Source organism: Festucalex cinctus, chromosome 1 (assembly GCF_051991245.1).
Source record: "Festucalex cinctus isolate MCC-2025b chromosome 1, RoL_Fcin_1.0, whole genome shotgun sequence".
Taxonomy (NCBI): domain Eukaryota; kingdom Metazoa; phylum Chordata; class Actinopteri; order Syngnathiformes; family Syngnathidae; genus Festucalex; species Festucalex cinctus.
In genome coordinates, this window is record NC_135411.1 from 64435231 (window position 1) to 64461969 (window position 26739).

Sequence of the window (26739 nt, forward strand, 5' to 3'; positions counted from 1 at the left end):
ATGCAAATCCATCGATCCATCCATTTTCTTGACCGCTTATTCCTCACAAGGGTCGCGGGGGGTGCTGGCGCCTATCTCAGCTGGCTCTGGGCAGTAGGCGGGGGACACCCTGGACTGGTTGCCAACCATTCGCAGGGCACACAGAACGAACAACCATCCACACACAGGCATGTAATTCATACATGTATTTAAGTCAAGTTGTAAAACGTCTGAAGTCCTCTTCTTTATGTTTAACAAATTTTAAACATCATAAACCAGGCTGTTTCTACTAAGTACTGTGTCGAACAACCATCCACACTCACAAGCACACCTAGGGACAATTTTGGAGCGCCCAATTCACCTGCCATGCATGTCTTAGGAATGCGGGAGGAGACCGGAGTCCCCGGAGAAGACCCACGCGGGCACGGGGAGAACATGCAAACTCCACCCAGGAAGGCCGGAGCCTGGACTCGAACAGGAGTCCCCAGAACAGTGAGGCGGACATTCTAACGATTCCTCCACCGTGCCGCCCTATGCAAATCCCAAGAAATATTTTTTTTTAAATGATTTTTTTTTAAAACCTGTTTTGTCCCTTATCTCAAGAATGACTGATATATATTGATGTGCACATGTATATACATAGTGCAGCAATAAAGCACACCATACACACCAAACAGTGACATTAAAGCACATTTATGGAGCATTCATCATTATGTTTAAAAAAAAAGAGAAAAAAAAAGTATATCTACAGTGTAGAACGAGATGACAAACAAAAATAACACCTTGTCATTTTTGCACTTCACATACGGGACAGCCAATTGATGAAACGGCTGGAGAAATCATACAAGAATGTTGAATTATCATGACTATCAAGTCCAAAAGAATTACACACAACATAGAATTATTAATTAAGAGTTAGATGCCTGCCAGTTTACTAGCATGTGGACATTTAGACTAGATTGTGCATTGAGTAGTGTAACAAAATTTATAGAGTACGATTAAAAAAAAGAAAAGAATTACTTTTTTAATGATAATATGTCATGTTACAGGAACACAAGGTGAGAAAAAATTCATTAATCTCGCATGACTTGGGTTACTTCTTCAAGCCAGAAAATGACCCACTGCAGATTTTGTATATGCATAAATACACAAAAAGGCAAGTTAATGCTAACAAGAGTAGCAGCAATGACATGGTTTGGAATATGAAAGACGGTCACATCTAGGATATTCCTGCACTCATCCAAATAAAAGTCTTGGTATAATGTGAGGGCTCTCTAGGAAATGCCCAAATCAATAATGACACAAGGAACAAACATCAAAATAATTTACATTGGAGTGTAGGCTGAATCACATTTTGCTATCAAAATCTGTTTGGACGGAAAACAGAGCTGTTATTCAACATCTAACATACAGTATTTATCGCTATTTATTTATTTATTTTCAATATATTGTACTGCGTGGGATAACATGGTAATTAAACTTACTAAGTCAGGACAGCTTGTTCAGTTTGATTCCACAGCAATAATAATATTGATTTGTGATATTGAAAAAAAAACAAAACCCATCAATGTTCACATGCACTAAAGCCATACGCAAACAGTGTGTGTGACTGAAACATGGAATAATGGCAGTTAGTATGACACAGCCCTAAAATAGATGTTTCGCTAAGCTTCTCACACAGTCGGCTGTGCGTTTGACTCTGCAATGTGCAATCCAATCTGTGGCTGTGTGCGCTTTTCATCTGTCCAGCGACGTTGTGGAACTACAAAAGTGTGGTTATCATGAAGAGTTCACACGGTCTCTTCCTTCACTACATTCACATTCCTCGCTTTCTTCACCCATGCTAAGGCTCTTCCATGGCCACTATAAACCCCGCCTTCCTTCCCTCAACCAATTACTGCAGCTCCTTCATCCTGTTGAGGGCGGAGCCTGCTTTGAACCACTCAATCTGCGTCTCATTGAAAGTGTGGTTTAGGGAGATGGACTCCTGGCTGCCATCGCTATGTTTGATCACCGCTGTCACTGGCTAGAGGGGGAAACAGATCATGACTGTCACTCCACTCAAAAGTCACTCAGATTTCTTTATTATTCTGATTCTAATTTGTACCAATCACAAGAATGAACATCGTTAAATTAAGACCTCTCAGAAATTGTGTGTATATATTGTCAAGAATGGCTGTTTAATGGGTGCAAGGTGTGGCTTACCTTGCCAGGAGTGAAAGATTTCAGGCCGGTGATTGACATGTGGTCGTCAGGGCGAATTTTGTCATAGTCACTTGCATTGGAAAACGTTAGTGGGAGCAATCCCTGCTTCTTCAGGTTAGTCTCTGTTTAAAAATAAATAAATAATAATAATAATACAAAACACAAAATGAAAATACACGACATAATATTAAAGAGATACTTCACTTATTTAGCCATTTTTGGCAGTAAAACATTAATATATTGCCTATAAGAAATGTTATATTTTCATTATTTTTCATGTCCAATTAGTACCTTTAAAAACACATTTTGCAACTTGCTGTCGACTGAAAATGACATCACAAGGGCTCAGGTAACCAATCACAGCTCATCTTGTGAATGTCACATGACCAAACCGAGAAAACAGGTGAGCTGTGATTGGTTACCTGAGCCCTTGTGATGTCATTTTCAGTCGACAGCAAGTTGCAAAATGTGTTTTTAAAGGTACTAATTGTACATGAAAAATAATGAAAGTATCAAATTAATTATAGACAAAATATTAACTTTTTATTACTATAATGAGCTAAATAAGTGAAGTATCCCTTTAATAATAATATTCTGAACATTTGTGGAATATGAAGTAAGCAGCAAAAGCCACCCGTTTTTATCCATCACAACAGGCAGCCATTTTTGCCACTTCCCGTAGACTGAAAATGACATCACAGTTGCTCAGGTAACAACCAATCACGGCTCAAAAAGCTCAGCTGTGAATAGTCCGTGAATGGTCGCTGCCTGAGCCGTGAGCAACTGTGATGCCATTTTCAGTCGACAGCAAGTAGCAAAATGGCCGCCCCCAAAGATGGATAAAAACAGGTGGATTTTGTTGCTTAACTCATTCAAACCCAAAAACATATAAATACGTTTTTTTTTGTCATTTGCCCTGCACTCCCAAAAACATATTTATACGTTTGTTTGTTTGTTTGTTTTGAAATGTTTTTGTATGCAAGAGCATACAGAAAGCTTTGATGCAGCTTCCGACATGAAGAGGTCACTTAAAGCAATGGTAGTTATTACAAAAACGGCCAGCAGGTGGCAGCAGAGTATAAGCGATCAGCCATGTTGCAACAAATTCTTGATGAAACATAGCTATATTTCAATGCTAATTGCTGCAAAACGGAAACAAGATACAAACATGTATTTTTTTTCCTAATGAAAGAAGAGATTCTAATCTTTCTTTTGGTAGCTTCCATGTTTTTATAGCAATAGAACACAATATTATGTGGGTCTTGCAAAATCATTCAAAATCCAGTAAAACAGCCGCGAGCGAAGGGGTTTGCTTCAGTAAAAATGGCTGCGAGTGAATGAGTTAATTAATAATCCACAGATGTAATGTTAATCCGAATTCCGTGTATAAGTGCACTTTTTGACTTTCCCTCAAAAACTTACCATGGATTCGAGCAAAGCTTTTGACAATGATAGCGCGCCCCCCCAAGTGTCGAGGCTCCAGGGCAGCATGCTCCCTGCTGGATCCTTCACCATAGTTCTCATCTCCAACCACCACCCAATTGACGCCATTGGCCTGGGTTAGGGAGTTAAAGGCTGCTGTCAAGTTTGGTTTGGGAAAAAAAAAAAAACACTGAAGTCCATTTGCTCGGTTCGTGACGAATAGCGTATTTTGATCTACGCCTTCAATTGGGGCCTTCAACTTTGAGGGTCACCTTGTAGTGGCGAGCAACATCCGGCACTCCGTCATACTTTCCAGTAAGATGGTTCTTTACTTTGTTGACTGCATCATTCTCTGTGTTAACAGCACCAATCAGCATGTTGTTCGAGATGTTGTCGAGGTGACCACGGAATTTCAGCCACGGCCCGGCGGCACTGATGTGATCAGTCGTGCACTTTCCCTTCACCTAAAAGATTCAAATGAGTATCAAGAAACTTAAATGTGGTACATTATTGTGCCACAACATGCCAAGCAGCAAAAACCGAGACTTGCGTTTCACCTTTATAAGGACCTTCATGTCTTCCAGGTCTCTTCCATGCCACTTGTCAAAGGGCTCTAGTAGTTGCAGGCGGTTGCTGGAAGGGTTTACATTCACCTGGACAACATCAAATATGAGACCCTACTGTTTTCCAGCTTTTCTTTAATATACAGATTACAATTGGCTGCATTTTAATAATACTTTGCACATGTTGTCCCCCTTTCTTACGTAGTAAAAAAACAAATTGACCGAGCTGACCTTAACAGTGCTGCCCTCAGCTGGGGGGTGCTGGTAAGTGTCTTGGCCAGGGTCAAAGTCTCTGGAAGGGAGCTCATCGCCAGTGGGGGGTTCCAACTTAAATTTCTCTCCGTTGGGAGCGGTCAAGTAGTCCGTCTCTGGGTTGAAGTTAAGTGTCCCAGCAAGAGCCAAGGCAGTCACGATCTATAATGAGTTACAGAAGAAGAATTTAAATAACATTAAGTCACAGTGACCCAAATTAGTTTTGGCAATGTCAGATTAATTATACACTACTTGACTTATGTTACCGGTGTATGTTTGGACTGCTTTCTTTGAATATGAGCAACTGAACTGTGTATGTCTCCACAAGGTTGGCGTTGACATTTAACATACTATAGCAGGAGTCAGCAACCTGTCCTGTCTTTAGAGCCATTTTGGGCCAAATAAATAACCAAAATGCGTGTGGAGCCACAAAACATTTTTCAGAGTGTGATGACAGAAACAGTGTGTTAGTGTTAGTATGTTGTACTGAGGGCCCAAGAGCTATTTAGAGCTGCACCACAACACAAAAATATGACAATACATACGGTACACATTCATGAGCTTCTATCTTTCCTCTTCAGTTTCTGGATTTGCTGCCTTTCTGTCAAATTTTTGACATTTTTAGCAATTTTATGGAGATATGGTCATTTTTGCCTCCCCTCTTCCTTTTTGGACATTTTAGGCTATTTTGGGAAAAAAAAATTCTGCCTTTTTGCTATCAATTTTCTGACATTTTTGGCAATTTTGTTTATGTATATGGTAATTTTCGACATTTCTTTATTTTATTTTTGGACATTTTATAGTTTTAAACGTTTTCTGCACTGCCTTTTTTTTTTTTAAATAGATTTTAACAGTTTTTTTTGGGGGGGGGGGATTTTGTGTACACTATATGGTAATTTTGGGGATTTCTTCTTTTGTTTTTTGGACATTTTCTTTCCAGCCCTTCCTTAAATCAATTTTCTGACTTTTTTGTGGCGAGCATTTTTGTGGACATTTTATGGTAATTTTCGGGATTCCTTATGTTTTTGGACATTTTTATGGTTACTTTTTTCCTTCTTTTTTTTTTTTCTTTCTTTTACTATTTTAATCTTTTCTTAAATTAATCCCTTTCTTGCCATTTTGTGGACCTTTTATGGTTTTGGGATTTCTCCTTATGTTTTGGACATTTTTATGGTTAGTCTTTGAACATTTTCTTCCCAGCCTTTTCTTAAATTAATGTTCTTTTTTCTTTCATTCTTTTTTTCTTTCTTTCTTTTTTTTTTTTTTTACTATTTTGTGAACAGTTTATGTTAATTTTTGGGATTTCTTCTTTTGTTTTTGGACATTTCCTTTTTTCTTTTTCTTTTTTTAACCTTTTCTTAAATCAATCTGACTTTTCTTGGCAATTTTGTGGAAAGTTCTTGGTAATTTTCTTCCTTTTTTGACAATTTATGGTCATTTTTTGTAAAATTTTACGTAATTTAAAAATATGTTCATCTACCATTCAGTTCTCTTTTTTTTGACAACTTACAAAATTGGACTTAGACCATTTTTTAAATATTTAATTATTAATTTCTTATCTAAATAATTCATTTAAATAATATTTTATGTAAAAAAAATAAATAAATAAACATAGATCTGTTAAAAAAAAAAGAAAAAAAAGTGAGAGAATAAAGATCCACAGCGAGCCACAGGAGAGGGACTCCAGAGCCGCCGGTTGCAGATCCCTGAACTACAGCAATGCTTACCTCGGGAGATGTGACAAAAGCATGTGTAGCTGGATTAGCATCATTGCGAGCAGTGAAGTTTCTGTTGAAGGAAGTGACAATAGTGTTCTTCTCTCCTTTTTTCACATCCTTCCTGTTGACAGTGAATATTACATGTTAACCTGAAAGACACTCCTATTTGTCATTCAGAACTTTTTAAACTAAATTGCGTAAAGTTGAATGAAAATGATAGAAAAGCATAAAGATCATTATGTAGCTCGTACCTGTCCCACTGACCAATGCAAGGTCCACATGCATTGGCTAGTACAATCCCACCAACATCACTCAGAATTTTGGCCTGGATAAAGATAGCATTAATTGGAAATAGATGCTTTCCTGTTCCTTTCATGCTCCCCCGCCCACACACACACGCAGCCCATGTGTCAATCATATCCCAATTTAGAAATGATGTATACTATACTGTACATTGTACGAGCTTGTGACTCACATATCCGTCCCTTTCAATGGTTGCGCGGATCTGTTCTGAACCAGGGGTGACTGTGAACTGGGCCTTGCACTTCATGCCTTTATCCAAAGCCTGCTTGGCAAGAGAGGCAGCTCTGCCCATGTCCTCGTAGCTTGAGTTGGTGCAACTGCCAATCAGACCTGCAGGTTGAGTGGCACAACCCACATTAGCGACACATGCGCAATGCAATCTAATGAGATCCACTACAAGAGGTGGTTCATTTCAAATATGTTTATTACTACAGTTGTAGTTTGCAGTGGTCCAGAACAGAAATTATGCTTTTAATCTTTTGATTTAACAATTTATCAGCATTTTTGTATATTCATCATCAAAACAATACTAGTTAGAAGATATCTCCTCTTGCACAGTTGAAAGAGGAGAACCCTGAGCTTCTTGATTTAGCAGTAATGTGATGATTGCAGGTCAATAACACAGCTAGTGGCAACAAAAAAAGAAATATCCCATTTCATTCGACAAAGCATAACAAATTCAAAAAAAGAAAGACTCACCAACTTTAACCTCGAGGGGCCAGCCACTCTTCTGAGCAATGGCACCAATGTCAGACACAGGGTGGGCCAAGTCGGGGGTGAAAGGTCCGTTGATGTGTGGCTTCAACTGTTAGGAGAGACAAAACAAAACAACCATAACGGGGGTATATTTGCAACTAAACAAAGGAACAGAATTTGTGTTTCAACAATAAAGAATAGACAGCGAGGCGGAACATGTGACAGAATGAAACTTGTTGTTGTTCCAATTAAAATACTTTAACAATATACTGCACCTCACTCAGGTTAATCTCAATGGTCTGGTCGTATTCGCAACCATTATCAGGAACCAAGTCATCTTTGAACTTATCAGCTAGAGAGGCAATCTCTGTGGAAGGAACAGAAAAGAAGAATCGTGAATACGGACTAACCAGTACAAGAAAGACTGTTACAATGACTTACCTGCGCGGCCAGTTTTCTCAAGGTAAGTCTTCATTCGATGGTTGTAGGGGAAAAGGGACGTGGTGGCGCCGATTTCAGCACCCATGTTGCAGATAGTGGCCATACCTGATAAGTAAGAGGATCACTTCAATGTAGTGCCCGACCGATATGCATTTTTTGAGGCCGATGCCGATACGCATTTTTGGCAGAAAAATAATGCTGATTATGGATTAATCTGCCGATTATTTATTAAAAAAAATATATAATGTATCAAATTAACCCCTTCCCCAATTCCTTTTCAATGGGTGTCACTTGCGCACAAACTTTCGCTATTAATATTCCCTGCTTTGAATGACAAGTCCATATAAAAAAAAATCATGAATTATACAAGGTTATTGTATATGTGTCAATAATAAAACCATTCTTACTTGTTTTTCCAACTGATGTAAAGGCTTAAACTTTTATTTTATATATTTTTATCTTGTGTTATTTTCACAAGTCTTGGGACTTACTGCACTAAAGACAACAACAAAAAAATCTTTGGATGTTTGCATCCTTGAATTTTGAGAAAAGAAAGTCTTCAAATCAACTTTATAATATAATATAACTTGAAAGGACAATGACAAAATAAAAACAATAAGAAAGTGAAATAAGAATAGAATAAACTAAAATAATAGCAACTGAAAACGCAGTAAGAATAAATACTGACTGTTCCTGTGCGTTTTGGCCTCTTGGGGGCAGTGTGGTGCCGTGCATCCATGGCATACACACTTAAACTGAGTACAGAAATAAGTTGCGATTGAATCTATTACAATAAATAGTTTTTCACACATTGGGAAGAATTTGTGCCTTTGCGTAGTGTTAGCTCATCTGTGAGTATGTGTTCCCACAAGATGTGTGGATATTCGTTATTTGAAGGAAAAACACTCCTGAAGTCGATGCTAACTTCCTTTCCTTCGCTTGGCTAGCGATGTTTTAAAGCGAAAAAGTGCTTTGTATTTAAATATACAGTGGATCTAATTCTTAATGTTGTGCGTTTAGTTTTACAGTTAACTCGAACAGCGGCGTCATTAAACAGCTTAAAGGACGCTTCGGGACAACAGAATAAACAGAATAACATACGCTACACACTTGCTAGTTGCTAATGCGACGCAAGCAAAATGGTGCATTCAGGGTACTTTCACAGCGTCTGAAAATTCGGTTTTCTTCTATAATGTTTTAAGGAGGAATTAATTGGCCATTTGGCCCAATTGGCCGATTGTTTTGACCGATGTTTGAAGGCCAATAATCGGCCGATCGATCCGGCCCTACTTAAATCTTAGAGAAACACACTAAAATGCACAAATAGTTCACAAATTCCACATCCTCCTTACCTGTACAAGAAATTGAATCAACTCCAGGCCCATGGTACTCTACAATGGCGCCTGTGCCACCTTTTACAGTCAGTATGCCAGCCACCTTTAGGATGACATCCTTTGGAGAAGTCCAGCCAGACAGGGAGCCTGTTAGCTTCACTCCAATCACCTGTAAACAGTAGAGTGAATTTTATTAGGCATTTTTAAATTTAGTCTCAGTTTTAGTCCAGTTTAAATCTCACTTGTTAGTTTTTATCATACTTAGTCGACCTCATCCCATTTTTAGTTAGTCAACTATTAGTCGACATCAAATAGCCTTTTAGTCTTTATTTTAGTCCAAGAAAACATACCTTTATTCGTCTAGTTTTAGTCAACAAAAACTACAAGAATTTTTACCCCTGTATATTTTTTTGTCAGCAGATAATGTTGAACATTTCGGATCTAAAACAATTTCACATCAAATGTACTTCACACAATATATCAACAAGTGGCTACTTTGACTCCATACTAAGCTAGCAAGTTAGCCAGCATTAATTAATGGTTGGATTAAAATTATTTTTGGAATGTTATATCCCAGCCGTTGATAATTTCACATTATAACTATAATTGATTGGGGGGGGGTTGTTTGTTTATTGTGGGTTTTTTTTTAGTTGTGTTTTTTTTTAACTGTGACTCCACCTCCTGTCTGTTCCATGTGTTTGTGCATGTTGCACTCGTTAGCTGTAGATTTGAAAGCGGGTGTGTCACTGTGTGTCACATGACAGTGTCACAGTGACAGTTTAGCAGAGGAAGGATTTTACAAAATGATATGATTTTCGTCTTGTTTTTGTTCATGAACTAAAATGTCCATAGATTTTAGTCTGGTTTTTATTAAGTAAAGGACATTTTCGTCTCGTCTACATTAGTTGACAAAAATGCATACTGATTTGGTCCCAGTTATTGTTTATTAATGGAGGTTTTAGTCTAGTTTAGTCTTAGTCCGGTGAAAAATGTAGGTTAATGAAAATATTTTTGTTTAGTTTTCATTGACAAAAACAACACTAGAAAACGCAACACAAAAATAGTGACATGTACTCTTAAAAACTTGAGAAAATCCCTTTGGGTCCAAAATGATGGAAATTACTCACTTTGGGACACTTGAGCTCCCAGGGGATTCCGGCCATGACATCCACAGCATCGGCTCCACCAACGCCGATACAGACACAACCCAGACCACCACCATTAGGAGTATGTGAGTCCGTACCAATCAGCATCACCCCAGGATATGCATAATTCTCCAAGATGATCTGCGCAACACAAGAGGCGCTCACATTTTAATTCGCTGATGGTATGCAAAAGCACTCAGTATAACATTTGCCGAATTGTCAGCATTCTCTGCCCGAGAAGCTCTGACAAAAGGAAAATCTTTATCAGACCAGTCTCTTTTTTTTTTTTTACTGTCAAATAACTGAAAAATATATGAAACACTTTGAGAATTTTTTTTTTGTTTAAAACAGTGGTGTGCATGCCATTAGCCTGTTTGCACATGTGTTAGGTGTAAACGCTGACATTAATAGTAGAATTTATCTTGTGTGTTGTGTACCTGATGGATGATCCCTGAACCAGGTTTCCAGAAGCCTACTCCGTATTTGGCACCAGCAGTTGCCAGGAAGTTATAAACTTCTTGGTTAATTTCCTGTGTTACAAGTAAATAGTAAGGTATAATACATACATCTTGAAACTTGTCATAAGGGTCACTCCGGTAACACAAATAAAAAAATATTGAGAACTGATCATTCCGAATGTTGCTCTCAAAACTAAAAGAATGACATGACTGCAGTAATCTTCTCTTCATTTGCGCTGACCTTAGCCCTCTGCAGGTCCTGAGCCCCTCCGATCTGAGCCTCTATCAGATGATCACAGTGGATAGTGGACGGCACTGCCACCTTGGGAAGACCACTGCTGATGAACTGGAGCATTGCCATTTGAGCTGTAGCATCCTGCATAGCCACACGGTCCGGACGCAGGCGCAGGTAAGTGCGGCCGCGCTCGATTTCCTGCCCTACCGCATCATCCAGATGACCGTACACAATCTTCTCGGAGAGAGTGAGAGGTCTGTTGAGTCTGATGGAGGGGACGGAAATATTAGGGAACTTGCACCGTACCGATGTGCAGTAAAAATGTAAGGGGTCACTGGAGAATTGACCTCTTTCGCACAATGTTGATGTTCTCATGCATCTGCTCATAGTTAATACTGGAACCAGGCTCAAAGCGGCTCATCGCCACTTTGGCCTTGGCACTGAGGGCAGCGGACACATGCAGTCGCCTTGCACCGGTTCCAAGGGCCAGCTGCACCAAGACAAACAAAAGAAGATTCCAGGAAATAACATGACTTTTATTGTACAGTTCAGGGATAAGCAGCAAGTTTGGAGTTACACAGAGTAACTCAATAATAGAAATCAAGGCAATAAAATGATAGGAGAATGAGAGCACAGGTTGAAATCAAATCAAGGGGTAGACCAGTAAAAATATGCCCTATAAACAAGGTTAGAGTCCTACATTTTTGTCACAAAAACTGATTATACTGGCATACACAATGACATTACACAATAAAATGGATTATTACTGCTGTTTTGTGTTTTGTTTTGTTTTTTAATCAGTATTAGTAGAACCTATCGCAAACTATATCCACCTGTATTTCGTCTGAAAGCTCAAGTATAATTTCACAACTGACAATAGTGAATATCTGACCTACGAAAGTTTGATTAAAACAAAAAATCTACTACATCATACACCATGGGCACCCAATATAACAGATGCAAGTAAGTACTGCACAAGGGAAAACGTGTGAGGGTATTAATATATAATTTTTATTCTATTTTATAACCATATCCGAACCGTTTATTAAACCAATTTAAAAACTATGCATTACTAATTATTGATCCAAACGATTTAATTCAACATTATAACAACATTGTATTTGAAAATTTGTTTAACCTTGCGATCACCTTGCACAGCTCATGTCGGATTACCCGTGAACGTACAATTGTCTTTATATAATTGACAACGTACAAGATATGACATGGTTTAATACTAGTTCACGTCAAACCGGACTAGGTGCGTGTCCGCTACATGCGTCACAGCTTCTAGCCATCCAGGGGCATTGCGACCTGCCTAGCAACGATTCCATGCGCACTTAATGTGTATTTTTACCCGCAGTCATCATATCGTAATCGATCATTAGTGGACCCCGCCCTAAGAATCCATCTATTCTAATACAGAATTTATTTAGAAAGACATTTCATATCTGTGATCAAATAAAAATAATTGTTTCTTACCCGCAACCGAGTGACAGTGAAACAGTAGGACGCCATTTTGTTTCATAATAATGAGTGTCGCAAAAATATGACGTCATTCATATTAAACCTCGTTCTACGACGTGTCTTTCTAAATTTTAGATTTATCAAAACGTGTTTTTGAAAGATATAGATGTATATTTGATTTCCATTTCTATTTCTAAAAGTAAGAAGGCTGTCAAGATAATTGTGGTCCCATTTTAGTGCTTTCAATTCAATATTTCTTTGTTTTAGACCCCTGGCAACTTTTTTTCCCCCTTTTTTCCCTGTTTGTCATAGTTATTGTGAGTTAATGTATGATGTGTTGTATAGGTTTAGTGTTCTGCTTATATATGCCATGTTCTGGCGCATGATTTCAATTTGTTTTTAAAAAAAAAAGAAAAGAAAGAAAGAAAGAAAGAAAGAAAGAAAGAAAGAAAGAAAGAAAGAAAGAAAGAAAGAAAGAAAGAAAGAAAGAAAGAAAAACCGCACCTACACTGTATGATAAGACACCTGTGGCCACGGTCCACGCAAGTATATGATAATAAATTATTATATTATATTATATTATATTATATTATATTATATTATATTATATTATATTATATTATATTATATTATATTATATTATCTGTGATTGGCTGGCAACTAGTCCAGGGTGTCCCCCAACTACTTCCCAGAGCCAGCTGAGATGGGCGCCAGCACCCCCCGCGACTCTTGTGAGGAATAAGCGGTCAAAAAAATTGATGGATATTATATTATATTATATTATATTATATTATATTATATTATATTATATTATATTATATTATATTATATTATATTATTTTATTTTATATTATATTATATTATATTATATTATATTATATTATATTATATTATATTATATTATATTATATTATATTATATTATATTATATTAGGGCGGCACAGTAGTCGAGTGGTTAGCACGTCCGCCTCCCAGTTCTGAGGACTCCAGTTCAAGTTCAGGCTCTGGCCTTCCTGGGTGGAGTTTGCATGTTCTCCCCGTGCCCGCGTGGCGAACACTGGGTCTTCTCCGGGTACTCCGGTCTCCTCCCACATTCCAAAGACATGCATGGCAGGTTAATTGGGCGCTCCAAATTGTCCCTAGGTGTCCTTGTGCATATGGATGGTTGTTCTTCTCTGTATGCCCTGCGATTGGCTGGCAAACAGTCCAGGGTGTCCCCTGCCTACTGCCCAGAGCCAGCTGAGATAGGTGCCAGCAACATGTATATATATACATGTGACACTTAAAAACGGATTGCTGTAGTTTATTATGCTATTCTTTCTGGTGTATCCATGGTGTTTGGGTGTTGTATTGTACTGTGTTTTATGTTACTGAATAAACAATTGTGCTTCAACCCATCTTTTCATAAAACAATGACAAGGTCCATGCTCTTTTCCAATCTGATGTTGTATGAAACTATTATGGAATTGTCGTGTAATTATCTTATTCTATGTTTTTATGTATCTTGATTAAATTTTTATATATATATATATATATATATATATATATATATATCAAGAAGGTGAAAGAAATTTCATTCAAAAGTATTTATCGAAGTAACACCGTGAGATTCTTTTTTGAAATAAGAATGTTGGTACCCTTAGGACCACGTTGTAACTTTTGTTATAGTCTCTTTTTTGGAAAAATAGTTTTCTAGAGGTTTCGGAAAAGTCGCTAAATATAGCGAAAATGTTGCTAACTTAGCAACACTGAAGACACGTTGTATAGGACTAGCGTGGTACCTTGCTTGTACTAGAGTCCACACACGTGCACGTTATGCCAACTTTCAAAATAAAAGCTAAGTACATTTTATGTTTACTTTGACTTCATGTTCACTGTGAAGGCCAGTCAGAGACTGCAGGCGTGCCGATGGAGCCCTCGGTCCATTCTTTGCCCAGGTCTGATCAGACTGCACTCTGTGACTCCCATTTTGAGATTGTACTGTATATACGTCTGTCTAGGAACTGCACTCGAACTTGTAAACTGTGGCAAGTCATTTACAGGTTTATCTTGGGCAACTTCTGTAACATTTAACTTTCTTTACAGAATGTTTTTTTATTATTATTATTATTATGACACCTCACGTGAAAAAAGAATACAGTACTAATCTTATAATGCTTCGTCTGTTTCTATATATTCACATATGTAGGCTACATTTGAAAAGTCAAAGCCCATTTCTTGTGTTTTTGAAGGAATTAGATGGATATCTACTTTCTATGCCTGGTGCTAGAAACAAGAAAGCTCACAAAACTTTAAAATTATGCTCTCATTTTAATATTCTCAATAGTTCTTAATTTATTTTTTTCATGTATGTATGTATGTATGTATGTATGTATGTATGTATGTATTAGGGGTGTGAATTGCCTAGTACCTGACGATTCAATCCGTATCACGATTCATAGGTCACGATTCGATTCTATACCGATTAATCCCGATATGAATTTACAAGTCGATTGTTGCGATTTTTTTTTTAACTCAAATTTAGAAAATACCATTCAGTAAACTTGTACATGGTAGACTGTAAGATTTGTCTGAAAAATTATTATTTATTGATCTCAAACTTCAGTATTATAACTGTGAGCCACTGTATTTAACAAACAGGTTGTAACATTTTTCATGTTTGAATAGCATTGAAATAAAATATTAAGGCTTAATGTTCCATTAATATAACATTCTTCCATACTTAAGGTATGAAAGTTAGACGTTTTGTTGAATATTTTTCCATCAAAAATGGATGTTAAAAAATCGATTCGGCTGCATATTGAATCGATTGGAGAATTGCGTGCTGTAGTATCGCGATATATTGCCGAATCGATTTTTTTAACACCCCTAGTATGTATGTATGTATGTATGTATGTATGTATGTATGTACGTATTAAACTGTTATTCTTCTCTTGTGTGTGTGTGCCGTTGACAGATTTTAAAAGAATTGTTAAAAAACAGACACTGACACAGACACTTTATGCAAGTAATAACTTTAAATAAATGTTTTTGACTAAAAAAAAAACAAAAAAACACAATTTTAAAGTCTTATATTTCAATAGTCATGTATTTTGTGTGTCCATATGTATAATGGTGAAACTGCTATTTTTAGCACTGTTAGATTATTTTTGTTTTATTAACAAACCAATATCCCAGGGTAGCTTGAATTATCGTGACATATAGTGAGTATTTTTTACATGTGATTCAAAATCAATTTGAGCAAATTAAAATTTGTATAACAATGAAATTGAACATATTTCGTGTATAGCAAAAAAACAGTTATTTCTTTTTATTAATAATTTCGTACAATAAGAAAATGGATGGATGGATGGATGGATGGATGGATGGATGGATGGATGGATGGATGGATGGATGGATGGATGGATGGATGGATGGATGGATGGATGGATGGATGATAAATAAATAAATAAATGAATAGCTTTCCACATGAAACGAGCACGAGGTGAGCAAAATATTCAAAGTACTCTGTGAATTGTCATATACCAAACCGTTCAACGACTAGTACGTCACTATTTACTTCCAAAGAACGTCATTTCCCACAAGTCCACAAATGTAAAAGACATCGTGTTCGCTGTCGTGAATGGATAACGCAGCCCAATAATTTTTGGGCCCGCCCCTCTCTCAGCCAATAGACACTCTGTTGCTATCACCGCCTATATTTTTAGTAAGCGGTCAGCGCCTGAAGAACTACAAATATCCCTCCGCGATATTTGCTCGGCTTTACTTTGTTAACCATAATATATAAAGGAAACATTAGTATTTGTTTTGATGTTACGGTTATTTTTTTAATGATCGTTAAATGATACCTACTTGTGAAAACGTGAACTTGTTTGGTCTATTTTCTTTTTTTATATAAATTATTATTGAATAATATTTAAGCATGGGGTATAGTGTTGCTGCAGGCAAATAATAATACATAATAGTAATTTTAAAATAACCGGAAAGAGGCCATTGCAATCGAGAGAAAATAGTTCCTGTCGTCACGGGGGTGTAGGCGAGTCACACTGTATAAATACGTCGGCTTGTCCTACCGTAAAGTTTCGCTGGACCTCCATTCAACTGACAGCTGGAGACTGCCAAGCTATTCAAAGATACTCTTCCAAGGTGAAACATTCCACTCACCGATCTCTTGATGGACTCAACGCTGTGAAATCCCCCCCCCCCCCCAAAAAAAAAAACTGGACGGAAATAAAATTAAAGGTCATAATCAAGTAGATGCAGGTAAGTCGTAGCACCCGAAAGATTCATTAGTTTATTACTTTCTGTGTGTGGTGTTCATTTTGTCACTCCATGAATGCTTTGGCTATTCACCGATACGTTTACTATTCTTTCTAATATTTACAGGTTTTCTCCAGCTCGCTCTCTGTTTATGTTAGCTTCGCCTCTCCAAGGCTGCAGCTGTCATGTGTGTTGGCAATGTGGTTGCTACTCTCATCTTCGTTACTTGATGGCACATAATATGTAAAAAAAACAAACAAATGGCTGTTCGCCTCTCAATTGGTCTCATCATTTGCTTATGTTTTGCTTTTGCTTGCACTGGTCGCATGTCAGTGACGCTATGTTCTTCAATCCACTGCCAGTTAAATTAGCAAGAGGCTAAAACGGAATATAAGAATATGAACGCTAATGTTATATCATGTTAATTTTCTGCACCCTACAATATGTGTTGCAACAATTACGCCTTGGTTATTTTTGATTGAGTGTCAGTGCGGTACTACATTACCAGTATATTTATTATTGTGAATTTAGTTTGCAATTGTGTGGATCTATTCTGTAGTATATTATACTGAACGGTGCTTCTGTTTCGCTTTCGCACATGAATTAAAAAAAAAAAAAAAAGATAAAAATTAAACATGGCCCTTCTTATGATGCAGCAGTTCCACACCACTGCAAACTACACCCACAATAATAAACATTTTCAATCAATACCTATCAAACAATGTCAGTCAAAACTGAGCATTACCTTTCTAACAGTCAATTGTTGTATTGATCTCATTGAATTGTGTTAATTATAATGGACTCTCCCTTCAAATGTCAACCATGGTTGTCATGCTTGTGTCTCTTTGAAATCACATTAGGCACTGAGGAGACCAGCCTAGCAGTCATGTAGCTGAGATTTCACAGCTCAGTGGCACATGCTTGAAGCGCCTTGTAAACAACAATACAGTGCATCCGGTTTGGTTGCTCGGCCTGCAGCAATTGTGCTGTTTAAAAAAAGTAAAAAAAAAAAATCCTTTAAAGCGTTGCCACGGGTAAAGAATAAACTAAAAATACTCAGTGAGGTGATTCGCTGAAGCTAATGTTTTGTTAAAATGAAGCAGTAGTTAATGATACATGATCGATTCAGTGCACTAATCATCCCAATATAGCAATTTCTTTTAATTTGACTAATTGTTGTTTCTATACTTGCATAATCATATTTCAGTCAGGTAGTGGAAAGACACTTAAAGGGACACTTAAAACAATGCATAAGTCCAAAATATGTCACTATTTATAGCCCCGCTCCAAGCAACCCCCATCTCAATGTCACCTTTTTTCTTTTCTTTTTTCCACGTGGAACTAAATGTAAATCTCGTGTCCTCCTCCTCAAATGCAACATTCCGGCATGTGCAGCTTTTATCCGTTGCAAAACTGGAATTGTCTTTTAATCAGATTCATCTTTCAAAGATGAAGAATTCCCATCTGGCCAGGGGAGTTTGATGTGAGAGGATTGTTTTTGTGCATGAGGGAAGGGAGAGGAGGATTGCGTGCGCTGCATGATGGGAAATGGCGTTCTGTGATGGACAATCTGCCATTTTACAATTCTTCCTTGGACATGCGTCTTGCGATGCTGTTTTTTTTTTTTCATTTTTAATCTGCTGTTGACTTAGCGCGAGGCATGAATGGACTGAAGCATTAAGCAGGAGGAGCTCCAAGGGATCAGATTCAGATTATAAAGGATTTATGAGGCCTGCATCACATCTGTCCCATCCAGCAGTACATCCTGTACTCTTGCAAAAGCAAAATATAAAAGGGTGAATTCCTATTTGTATATGTTGATGCTGATAAGTGGGAAAGTAACTATTGTGATGTGGTTTTGAATCCAATTTCGTGTTGTATCATAAAAGTATTGATAAGTGGCAGCATTTAAAGCCTTTTGAAAAAACACAAGCTCTCAGTGTGACTTGCTTTAACCCAGTGCTTCTCAAATAGTGGGGCAGGCCCCCTCAGGGGGGCACGAGGCTTTGTCAAGGGGGTGCGTTTGACCTCGGGCTACATGCTTTTTTATTTTTATGTTTTTACTGTTTTAGAATAAAGTGCAATTGCACCTCCACTACATTAGGGGGCAGTGGCACTATCATCGGCAGGTAGCGTTTGCTCAGTGGTGTAGGGGTTTTGTTTGCACTGAGTATGGGGGGTTATGTTCTCTTCTTCCGAGGGGGGCATGACAGAAAATAATTGAGAAGCTCTGCTTTAACCTATAAGGCAAAGCAAACACATTAAATTGATTGTGTTGTTTTTAAACTACTAATCCTAATGATACAATTCAGGTTGTTTTCTAAGATTGGTCTTTTATTACACTTTGCAGAAAAGTCGTATGTTTGCGGTATAGCATTTAACAAATAAGCATATCAAAACTTTAAAATAATTGCCTGTCATTTTTTTCAGGAAACAAAAAAATGTAACCATTTGCACCATGAGGAGACGATTTAGGCAATGAATGAATGAATGAATGAATAAATAACGATATGCAAATGCACGAGTATCTTTCAGAACATAAGTTAAGGCAGGGTTTCCCTAACCGTTTCACTTCCCAAATGATGTAAGTCCTCAGAACACAAACTTCCTAGTGATTCACAGTGTGGTACAACGACCACTAATAGCATATGGGCTCCCTCTAGTGATAGACAAAAGAATCAAACAGTCCATTAATTCAAACTGCGCACACCCCACATTTTTCCCTTTCGTTTTATTCATGTATGATGTATGTATTTGTAATTCTGAATGTTATGGACAGTTCAGTCCAATCAACTTTTCAGTACAAATACCTGTTCATACACATTTAAAGGGGTAGTTAACACCCCCCAAAATTAGTTACATTATTGTTGCATATGCCATCAATAGTCTAAACATGGCATTCTGATTAATATTGCATTTGTGGAGTATGAGTTAAGCAGCAAAATCAATCTTCTTAGGGGGTGGCCATTTTGCCAGTTGCTGTCAACTGAAAATGAATGAATGAATGGATGGTTTATTTCAGTTCCATACGTAGTATAGAAAAGAAAACACAAACATCCTTTTCAGCAAATCAAACTGTTCTGCACAAAATGACATGTAAGGCAACACAAGATATGAAGGTTGTTCTTATTTCGGAAATCTTTTATCAGTTTAGTTTATTAAAAGGACAATGTGCAGTAACATTAAAAAGATGGCTATGCCGGATTTAGCACAATGGTAGTTTCCATCTGTAGTCAAGTTAAAATTGCATACAAAGTACAAAATAAATAGTGCTGTATTATCAAATTAAAAGTCTTATAAAAGTGCTGAATTATAAAATGCAACTGTTTTTTAAAATGTATAACAAGCCGTGAGAAGCATTCAGTGAGGTTAGCAGTTAGAACAGTAGCAATAATTGTAGCAGCAGCTACAATTACAAAGAACAGCCACTGATTTAGCTAATTTCCGCTCGAGTGTATTCCATCTGTGGCTTCCAACACAGTTTATGATCAATAATCACTCCCCAAAACTTTTAGCAACTAGACAAATTTCAATACCATTTAAATTGAATTTCATATCACAGTTGAGCTGCATACCACCAAACACCATCTTACTACAATCAAACGCTCCCCCCCCCCCCCCTTTCCTCCAGTCTTTATTATTAGTTGTATTTTCTCCCTTGAGCAAAATAAATTAGTATTACCGGCAAACATTACAAATTTTAATATTTGCAACAGTGCAAATGTTTAAATAAATTATAAGCAACTTGCGTCCCTGTGGACTACCGCATGTTACTCTTGTCAGGTGTGATTCTGTTTATTTTTACATATTGGAACCATGTGTGTGTTTTATGTAGGTATTTTAATTGAATCATTATACTGTAGGGCTGTGTAATTAATCAAATTCAATTACAATTTACATTATTACACTTCACAATTACAATCAACTCAACTCAAGTTTATTTATATAGCGCTTTCAAACAGCCTGAACTGTCACAAAGCACTTTACAGAACAACAACAAAAAAATCAGCATAATCATTTAAAAAAACTAATACTAATTTGAATTGTTTAAATTTATACATTTGCACCTTTTTAAATGTATAAAAACTAATTTAATACATATTGTTTCATCCAAAAGGAACTTGCATAATTAGTGTTTCAAATAATTGTATTTGTCTTAATTTTTTTCATTAGATTTTTACGTTTAAACATTTTCTTGTTTTGTACCAAACAATCGTTCTGCTGCACTCCAACTTCAAGTTTTTGCCAACATAAATAAATATATATTATTATAAATTCTGTTTGGTCCAAAAGGCACTTGGATAATTATAATGTTTCTATTTTTTAAATTGGTCTTAATATTTTTAAATGTGTAAAGATTTTCTTGTTTTGTACCAAAACATAATCGTTTGAGTAATCGTGTTGTGATTTCAAATATTGCCAAAATAATCGTGATTATTTTTTTTCCTTAATTGAGCAGCCCTATTAAGCGCAGTTTAAATGACTAAACTGCATAATGTTAAAGTGGCTGACAACAAATAAAATATGTGATAGGAGTCAAACTGTGGCCTTGTTTTTGAATGAACATTGTTGCCTTCTATGCTGCTGTATTTTAATGTTGGTCTTTATCGTGGTATTTGTAGAGCTACAGTAAGTATTTTTTGAGGGATTGGTAGTATCATTGACCTATCCTCTACCTAAACCAGTGGTGCCCAAGTGGGGTCCTCAAGAGCCCCCATCCAGCCTGTTTTCCATGTTTCTCTCCACCAACACACCTGATTCGTGATCAGGATCGTTAGCAGGCTTCTACAAAGCTTGCTGTTGACCTGATCATTAGATTCAGCTGCGTTGGAGGAGGGAGAGATGGAAAACAGGCTGGATGGGGGCTCTTGAGGACCCAACTTGGGCACCACTGACTTAAACTAATGATGAAGGCCATAGAAGACTGCAAACATGGTTCAGGTAGGAGGATGTTGCGAAATATGGCAACCAATGTACGAATTACTGGCGGTCTTCTCTGGTTTGATCCTTGCGAAACACTAACATTTGTCTACCTTTCATCTTTCCAGAGCTGAAGCGTCAGTGCGCTTCACTTGAAACATCGACAAACAACCTGGCTGTCCATGTCTCCGAGGTGCCTTTCAAAAATGGTGACGCTTGAACCACACGGTGTACAATAAGCCAGCGGAGAGTCAAGAACATTACGCTTTTGCACCGCCTCCCTTTTGAAAGCAAACAGTCGCACGCGCTTGGAGCGCAGTCATGCATCTGGAGGTGAAGGTTGCCCTCAACTTCATCGTGTCCTACTTGTACAATAAGCTACCTCGGCGTCGAGCCGACCTCTTCGGAGAGGAGCTGGAGCGCATCCTGGTGTCCCGCTTCGAGGGCCACTGGTACCCCGAGGCCCCCCTTCGAGGCTGCGCGTTCCGCTGCTTGCACCTGGGAGCCCCGAGAGATCCCGTGGTGGAGCTGGCCGCCAAGAGGAGCGGGCTGGATACAGAGGAGGTACGCGCAAACGTCCCAGCCGAGCTCAGCGTGTGGATCGACCCCTACGAGGTGTCCTATCAGATTGGGGAGAAGGGGACGGTGAAGGTGTTGTACCTAGAGGACCCCCCGGGCCTCAGCTGTGACGGCGAGCGAGCCGAGGGGGTTGTGAGAGAGGTCAAAGGAGAGTCCGAGTTGGAGGAAGCCAAGAGTTTGGGCTTCAATCCCGACGCTCAGGTGTTTATTCCCATCGGGAGCCAGTTGTCGCCTTCCCTCATGGCGCCGCTCGCCACTTCTCCCACGCCGCCGTCCGCCCACTTCAACTACCCCATCTCCAGCTCGCCCCCCGACCCAGCCTCCCACTCCTCCAACACGTCCACCCCGTCTCCCCCCACCAACGGGATACCCTACCTGGCCGCTCAGCCGCCAGCCGCCCGCCCCCAACCCATCACCTTCACCACCGCCGCTTTTGCCGCCACCAAATTCGGCTCCACCAAAATGAAGAAGTGCAGCGCGGCCGGCTCGGCGGCTGCCCCCGGCGTCGCCTCGGGAGTCCCGCCCGTCCAGAGGATGCTCTCCCGCTCTCCCACCGCCATCTTGGCTCCGAAGTCGCTCTCGCTCTCCATGCACTCCCTCGTCGGGCCCGTCCCCAGCCAGCTCTCCCCCAACGCCAAAGAATTTGTCTACCCGGGACCCCAGAGCCCCCTTTATTTTGATGCTGACCCTCACGCTAGCCGATTCCAGCCCCCTCACAGCGTGGCCACCCACCCGTCCTTTGACCCTTTCTCCAGCCCTCCCACTTCCCAGAGCATCATGGGCACCAACGGCGAGATCTCCTACATGGAGAAACCGCAATTTGTTGACGGCTTAGGGAGCTACAACCTGCAATATCCAAGCCAGTCCTTCCAGCCTGTTGTGTTGGCCAACTAAGCCTTTATTCGTCAAGAACTGGCCCAGAAGCTCCTGTTTTTTTTCTAACAAACTCCTAACACTAATGCAAGCTTAGTTTTCCTACAGAGTTTTAAAAGCGTAGCTTTCCTACAGATTTAAAGATACTCGTTATCTCATGTTTATTTTTTGTCATCACACGCTTTTGAATCCATCATTGCCATTGTTATTCATGGAATAACAAGTCATCTCATGGACATGAAAGCTCCAGTTTGCACGTCATGCTGTGGCAAAAGGACCTAGCCAAGTATTGCACTTAGCGCTGCAATCTGTTCATACAGTGCTGGCTACTCGGGGAAGGGAGGGGGAGGTCTGTGCATGTGTTGTCATGTCGTGGCTCAAAACATCACGTGACGGGCGCCTTTGCACGCAGTAAACACACAAACTGTTTATCGTCGACGAGAGCACGTCCGTGGAATGTTTTGGAGATGAAGTGAGCAAATAAGAATGTTATTCATCCGTCAGGGGGGAAATTGCAGCAGGGAAGGTCGTGCAAACCTCTGCGAGGGGAGGAAGCTTTGCATCTTAAAAAGACGGCGCTCACGTGCCGATGCCTGCAGTCGTGTGCACAAGCGTATGTGTAGATTTTGGACAGTCTGCACGCAGCGAAACGCACATGTACACATTTCCAGTCATCAGTGTGTGAAGGTGGATTTGGGGGGGGGAGATGGGATACAGCAGTAAAGGCGAAGAGATTCTGATAAATGGCTTGGTGTGACTTTGGGGATGTAGGGGTGCGTTTCCTCGGCTTGGAAAAGAGGAGAAAAGAAGGCAGCGAGTGGGTTGCATTGCCTCAGTGGCGTCCGGTGTGTATTGACTTTGAGAGCAACATTTTTAAAACCCAGAACACGTTGCTGGTGAGCTTAAATGGTATTGAAGCGAAAGGCGAACACTCTTCTGCCCCTCCTTGAAATGCTTCAGTGCAAGGGGGGGAGCAAAAAAAGGTGAAGCTGTTTTTTGTCTCCTGGTTGTTGGGTGGACTTTGGTGAATGTTGATGATGAAGCTTCTGTTGCCATTTTAAGCGCTTCAAATAGAGTATGTTTGTTATGACAAAATGGGCAATTTGAGCACTTTATTAAGCGGAGCTCTACTCACATCCATGATTTTGTTTTGTTTTTTGTACATTCCACTGTTATTTAATTAGATGGAAGCACTTCAAAAACATATTGAAGATGTGGAAATGCAGTCAGCTTTGTCAATCTGTTTTTCTAGACCGAGATATGTATTCGTGTTTTGTACCCAAGGACCCTTAACAGTCTTTTTGCCCATTAACCACCCTCATGGAGGGAAATATGGATTTGTTTTTCTTTTGTTTTGTTGTAATTATATATAAAAAAAAAAAAACCCTGATAGTTTTATATATTTTTGTTTTTGCAAACTTAAAAAGTCCTACAAAGTGTAAATATAGTTATGTCCAGATTTGTTTAGTTTCTTACATGCTGAAGTTATTTTTGCATACATTAACCAGAATATATGCAAATTGAGATGAAAATAAATAGATGTATTACTATTATGTACAGAGTCCAGTATTGAATGTGTATTGTACTTTGTACAGCAGCAGTCTAAAGAGCCGGGTAAATGTACTAAAGTTGGGGTTTGAAGAGCTGAATGTTTACAAAAGATGGTTCACATCACTAACCTACTAGATGCAATCTGAAAACACAACTTCTCCGGAAAATCCCCAAATACAAGAATTAATGTGCAGTTGTGAGATGGGAACTACTTTCACAAATTCTGTTCCTGATTTATGATTATTAATGTTTAAAAGTGACATTGACCTTTTTCCACCGAAAGTGTGACCCTCTGGTCTCAGTGAGATAGCCATATCCCCACACCTTCATTACTTGCAGATTCTCAATCACACTGGTCAAGTGCAATGTAAGGCCATAATTAAAAAAGACCCTGCAGTGGGTTTCTACCTCTCATCTCCCTGAATAGCATCACAGTATGTTCTAATAGGAAGGTTGAAGGAAATGAATGTTGTACTCTTAGTCAGCCCCGGTTGAGATGGCCTGCAGAAGCCCAGCTGGGATACCTGAATTTTTCATTGCGCTTAAAAGAACTCCAAATATGGCGTGTGTCTAAAACTTAGAACCGCATTGTGTGTGTGCTCAAAATAACGCAGTTGAAATGCACCCCAAACTCTTAAGTGCAGGCTGTCCTACAATCGGGGTTGAAGGGAAATGAGAATTTTGTATTCTGATGTTCTTTGCTTATATTGTGTTTTATTTTGCACTTTGGAATATTTCATTGTTGGAAGAGTTTATTTTCTATGTGACACTTAACATTAAAATGTATAATTGAAAAGATGTACAAATTGTTCTTTCCTTTTCAGACTGTATTTTTTATTTTTTTTTCCTATTTTGTATCCAATCTGTACACCTTGTAGATGTTTAACAAGTCTTTCACAAATGAAACGCAATGACCTGTTTTCTTGGGATGGGGCATTACTACTGCAATTTATTATTGTATCAGATTTCTTTTTTAAGTTTGTAATAAAAAGACCAGTAAGCATGGAAGATAAGCTGATCGTCTCATTATTTCTCATGCTGTGAATGCATCTTTTTTTTTATTTTTTTTATTGACAGAAACATATGAACAATTCTTTAAGAAAACTTGTCAATACAACAACAAAGAACACACACACACATATATATATATATATATATAAAATTACTCAGACAATCCAGTTCGCTGTGAATGCATCTCAATGGTATCGACTATTCCAGAATTACATCACAAGTTAAAATGGCGGTCTTTTATGCTGCATTCGTGTAGGGTTTGAATTGGGATTTATCCCACTCGGAGTGTCCTAATTCCCCCCTCAAAGCGTTTGAGGCAAATGTAAACAAAGATGGCTGATTCCGATAGATTCTTTGTTATGGTTAACGCAGTCAGTCCAAATCACGTTGTGTCACCTAAAAATGTCTTGTATCGGAACTGACAAGCCGAGTGGGATGTATCAGATTTCCCACTTTTATTCGAATGCATCATTTTTCGTGGGTAAAACGACGGTCTTGGCTTATTGGAAATCATTGGTGGTTGAGGATTATTTTGATTTAAAAATGTGATAAAACGTTGACTACCACGCCTGGTTTGTATGCCAGTCACATGATGAGCAATACACATTACGCCATGAAAATGAAGCAATGAAACGTTGCAGGTGCGGAAATGGCAGAAATGCTCGGATGTTAGGAATCAAAATGGTGTTTAAGAGTAGCCCCCTATTTTTCTGAGCACCGAAATGCTGGAGTGACGCATCCAAATATCGAAGTAAACGAACTCCAGTCATGTTTGATCAATAATTCAAAGCAAAGATGAAATTCTCTGTTGGTGAGGAGCCAGATTGCGCACCACCCACCCCAGCAGGAGACACCCCAGCAGATATTACTGCAGATTTCATCATAGAGCACTCTGGCTGGCTTGTATCGTTTGTTGCGTGTTGGGAGGTGCGAGGCTGCAACCAGCTGTAACGTTGGCTCGTTCACTGCCTTTCTATAGCAACGTGTTGTGAGACATTTATCACGCTTGGCTGGCCACATCCTTGACTCTCCTCTACATCTCCCTCACGTCTTCCTCCATCCATCTCTTTTTTTTTTTTTGCCCCACCTCAGCATTTTCTCTCCCATCCTCAGCCCCTCCCGCTGCAGGAGCCTCCATCATGTTTTCGGCTTCCCAGAGCTCCTCCCTTGCATCCCCGTTACTTTCCTTTATGAACAAAACACACGCCCATCCTCTTTGAGGCTGCTGCTGTTACGCAACACTGCTCCCCTGTGTGTGGATGTGATCATTACGCAATAGCTCCTACTCTTCTGGAATACTGATGAGCAGCAGGGCTGAGGGAATAGTAGG

General features: G+C 38.9%; 2 protein-coding genes across 3 annotated transcripts; one reads left to right on the forward strand and one right to left on the reverse strand.

Annotated features, from left to right (window-relative positions):
* Positions 1 to 656: 656 nt before the first annotated feature.
* On the reverse strand, positions 657 to 12267 carry LOC144004708 (aconitate hydratase, mitochondrial-like). The gene is made up of 18 exons (XM_077502158.1): positions 12231 to 12267; positions 11099 to 11241; positions 10758 to 11016; positions 10496 to 10588; positions 10041 to 10199; positions 8932 to 9082; positions 7580 to 7684; positions 7414 to 7505; positions 7142 to 7247; positions 6615 to 6772; positions 6391 to 6464; positions 6149 to 6260; positions 4401 to 4583; positions 4164 to 4259; positions 3879 to 4070; positions 3607 to 3739; positions 2185 to 2306; positions 657 to 2005 (listed from the first exon to the last, which is right to left on the reverse strand). The coding sequence occupies exons 1-18, from the start codon at positions 12264 to 12266 to the stop codon at positions 1874 to 1876; spliced, it is 2346 nt and encodes a 781-aa protein (XP_077358284.1). The 5' UTR covers position 12267; the 3' UTR covers positions 657 to 1873.
* Positions 12268 to 15940: 3673 nt separating this feature from the next.
* On the forward strand, positions 15941 to 25411 carry tob2 (transducer of ERBB2, 2). 2 transcript variants are annotated; one of them, XM_077502171.1, is made up of 2 exons: positions 15941 to 16478; positions 21524 to 25411. In XM_077502171.1, exon 2 carries the CDS (start codon positions 21717 to 21719, stop codon positions 22866 to 22868), a length of 1152 nt encoding a protein of 383 aa, XP_077358297.1. In that variant the 5' UTR covers positions 15941 to 16478; positions 21524 to 21716; the 3' UTR covers positions 22869 to 25411. The 2 variants fall into 2 exon arrangements, with proteins under 2 accessions (XP_077358297.1, XP_077358305.1); XM_077502179.1 differs by lacking the exon at positions 15941 to 16478 and adding an exon at positions 21309 to 21416.
* Positions 25412 to 26739: the final 1328 nt, after the last annotated feature.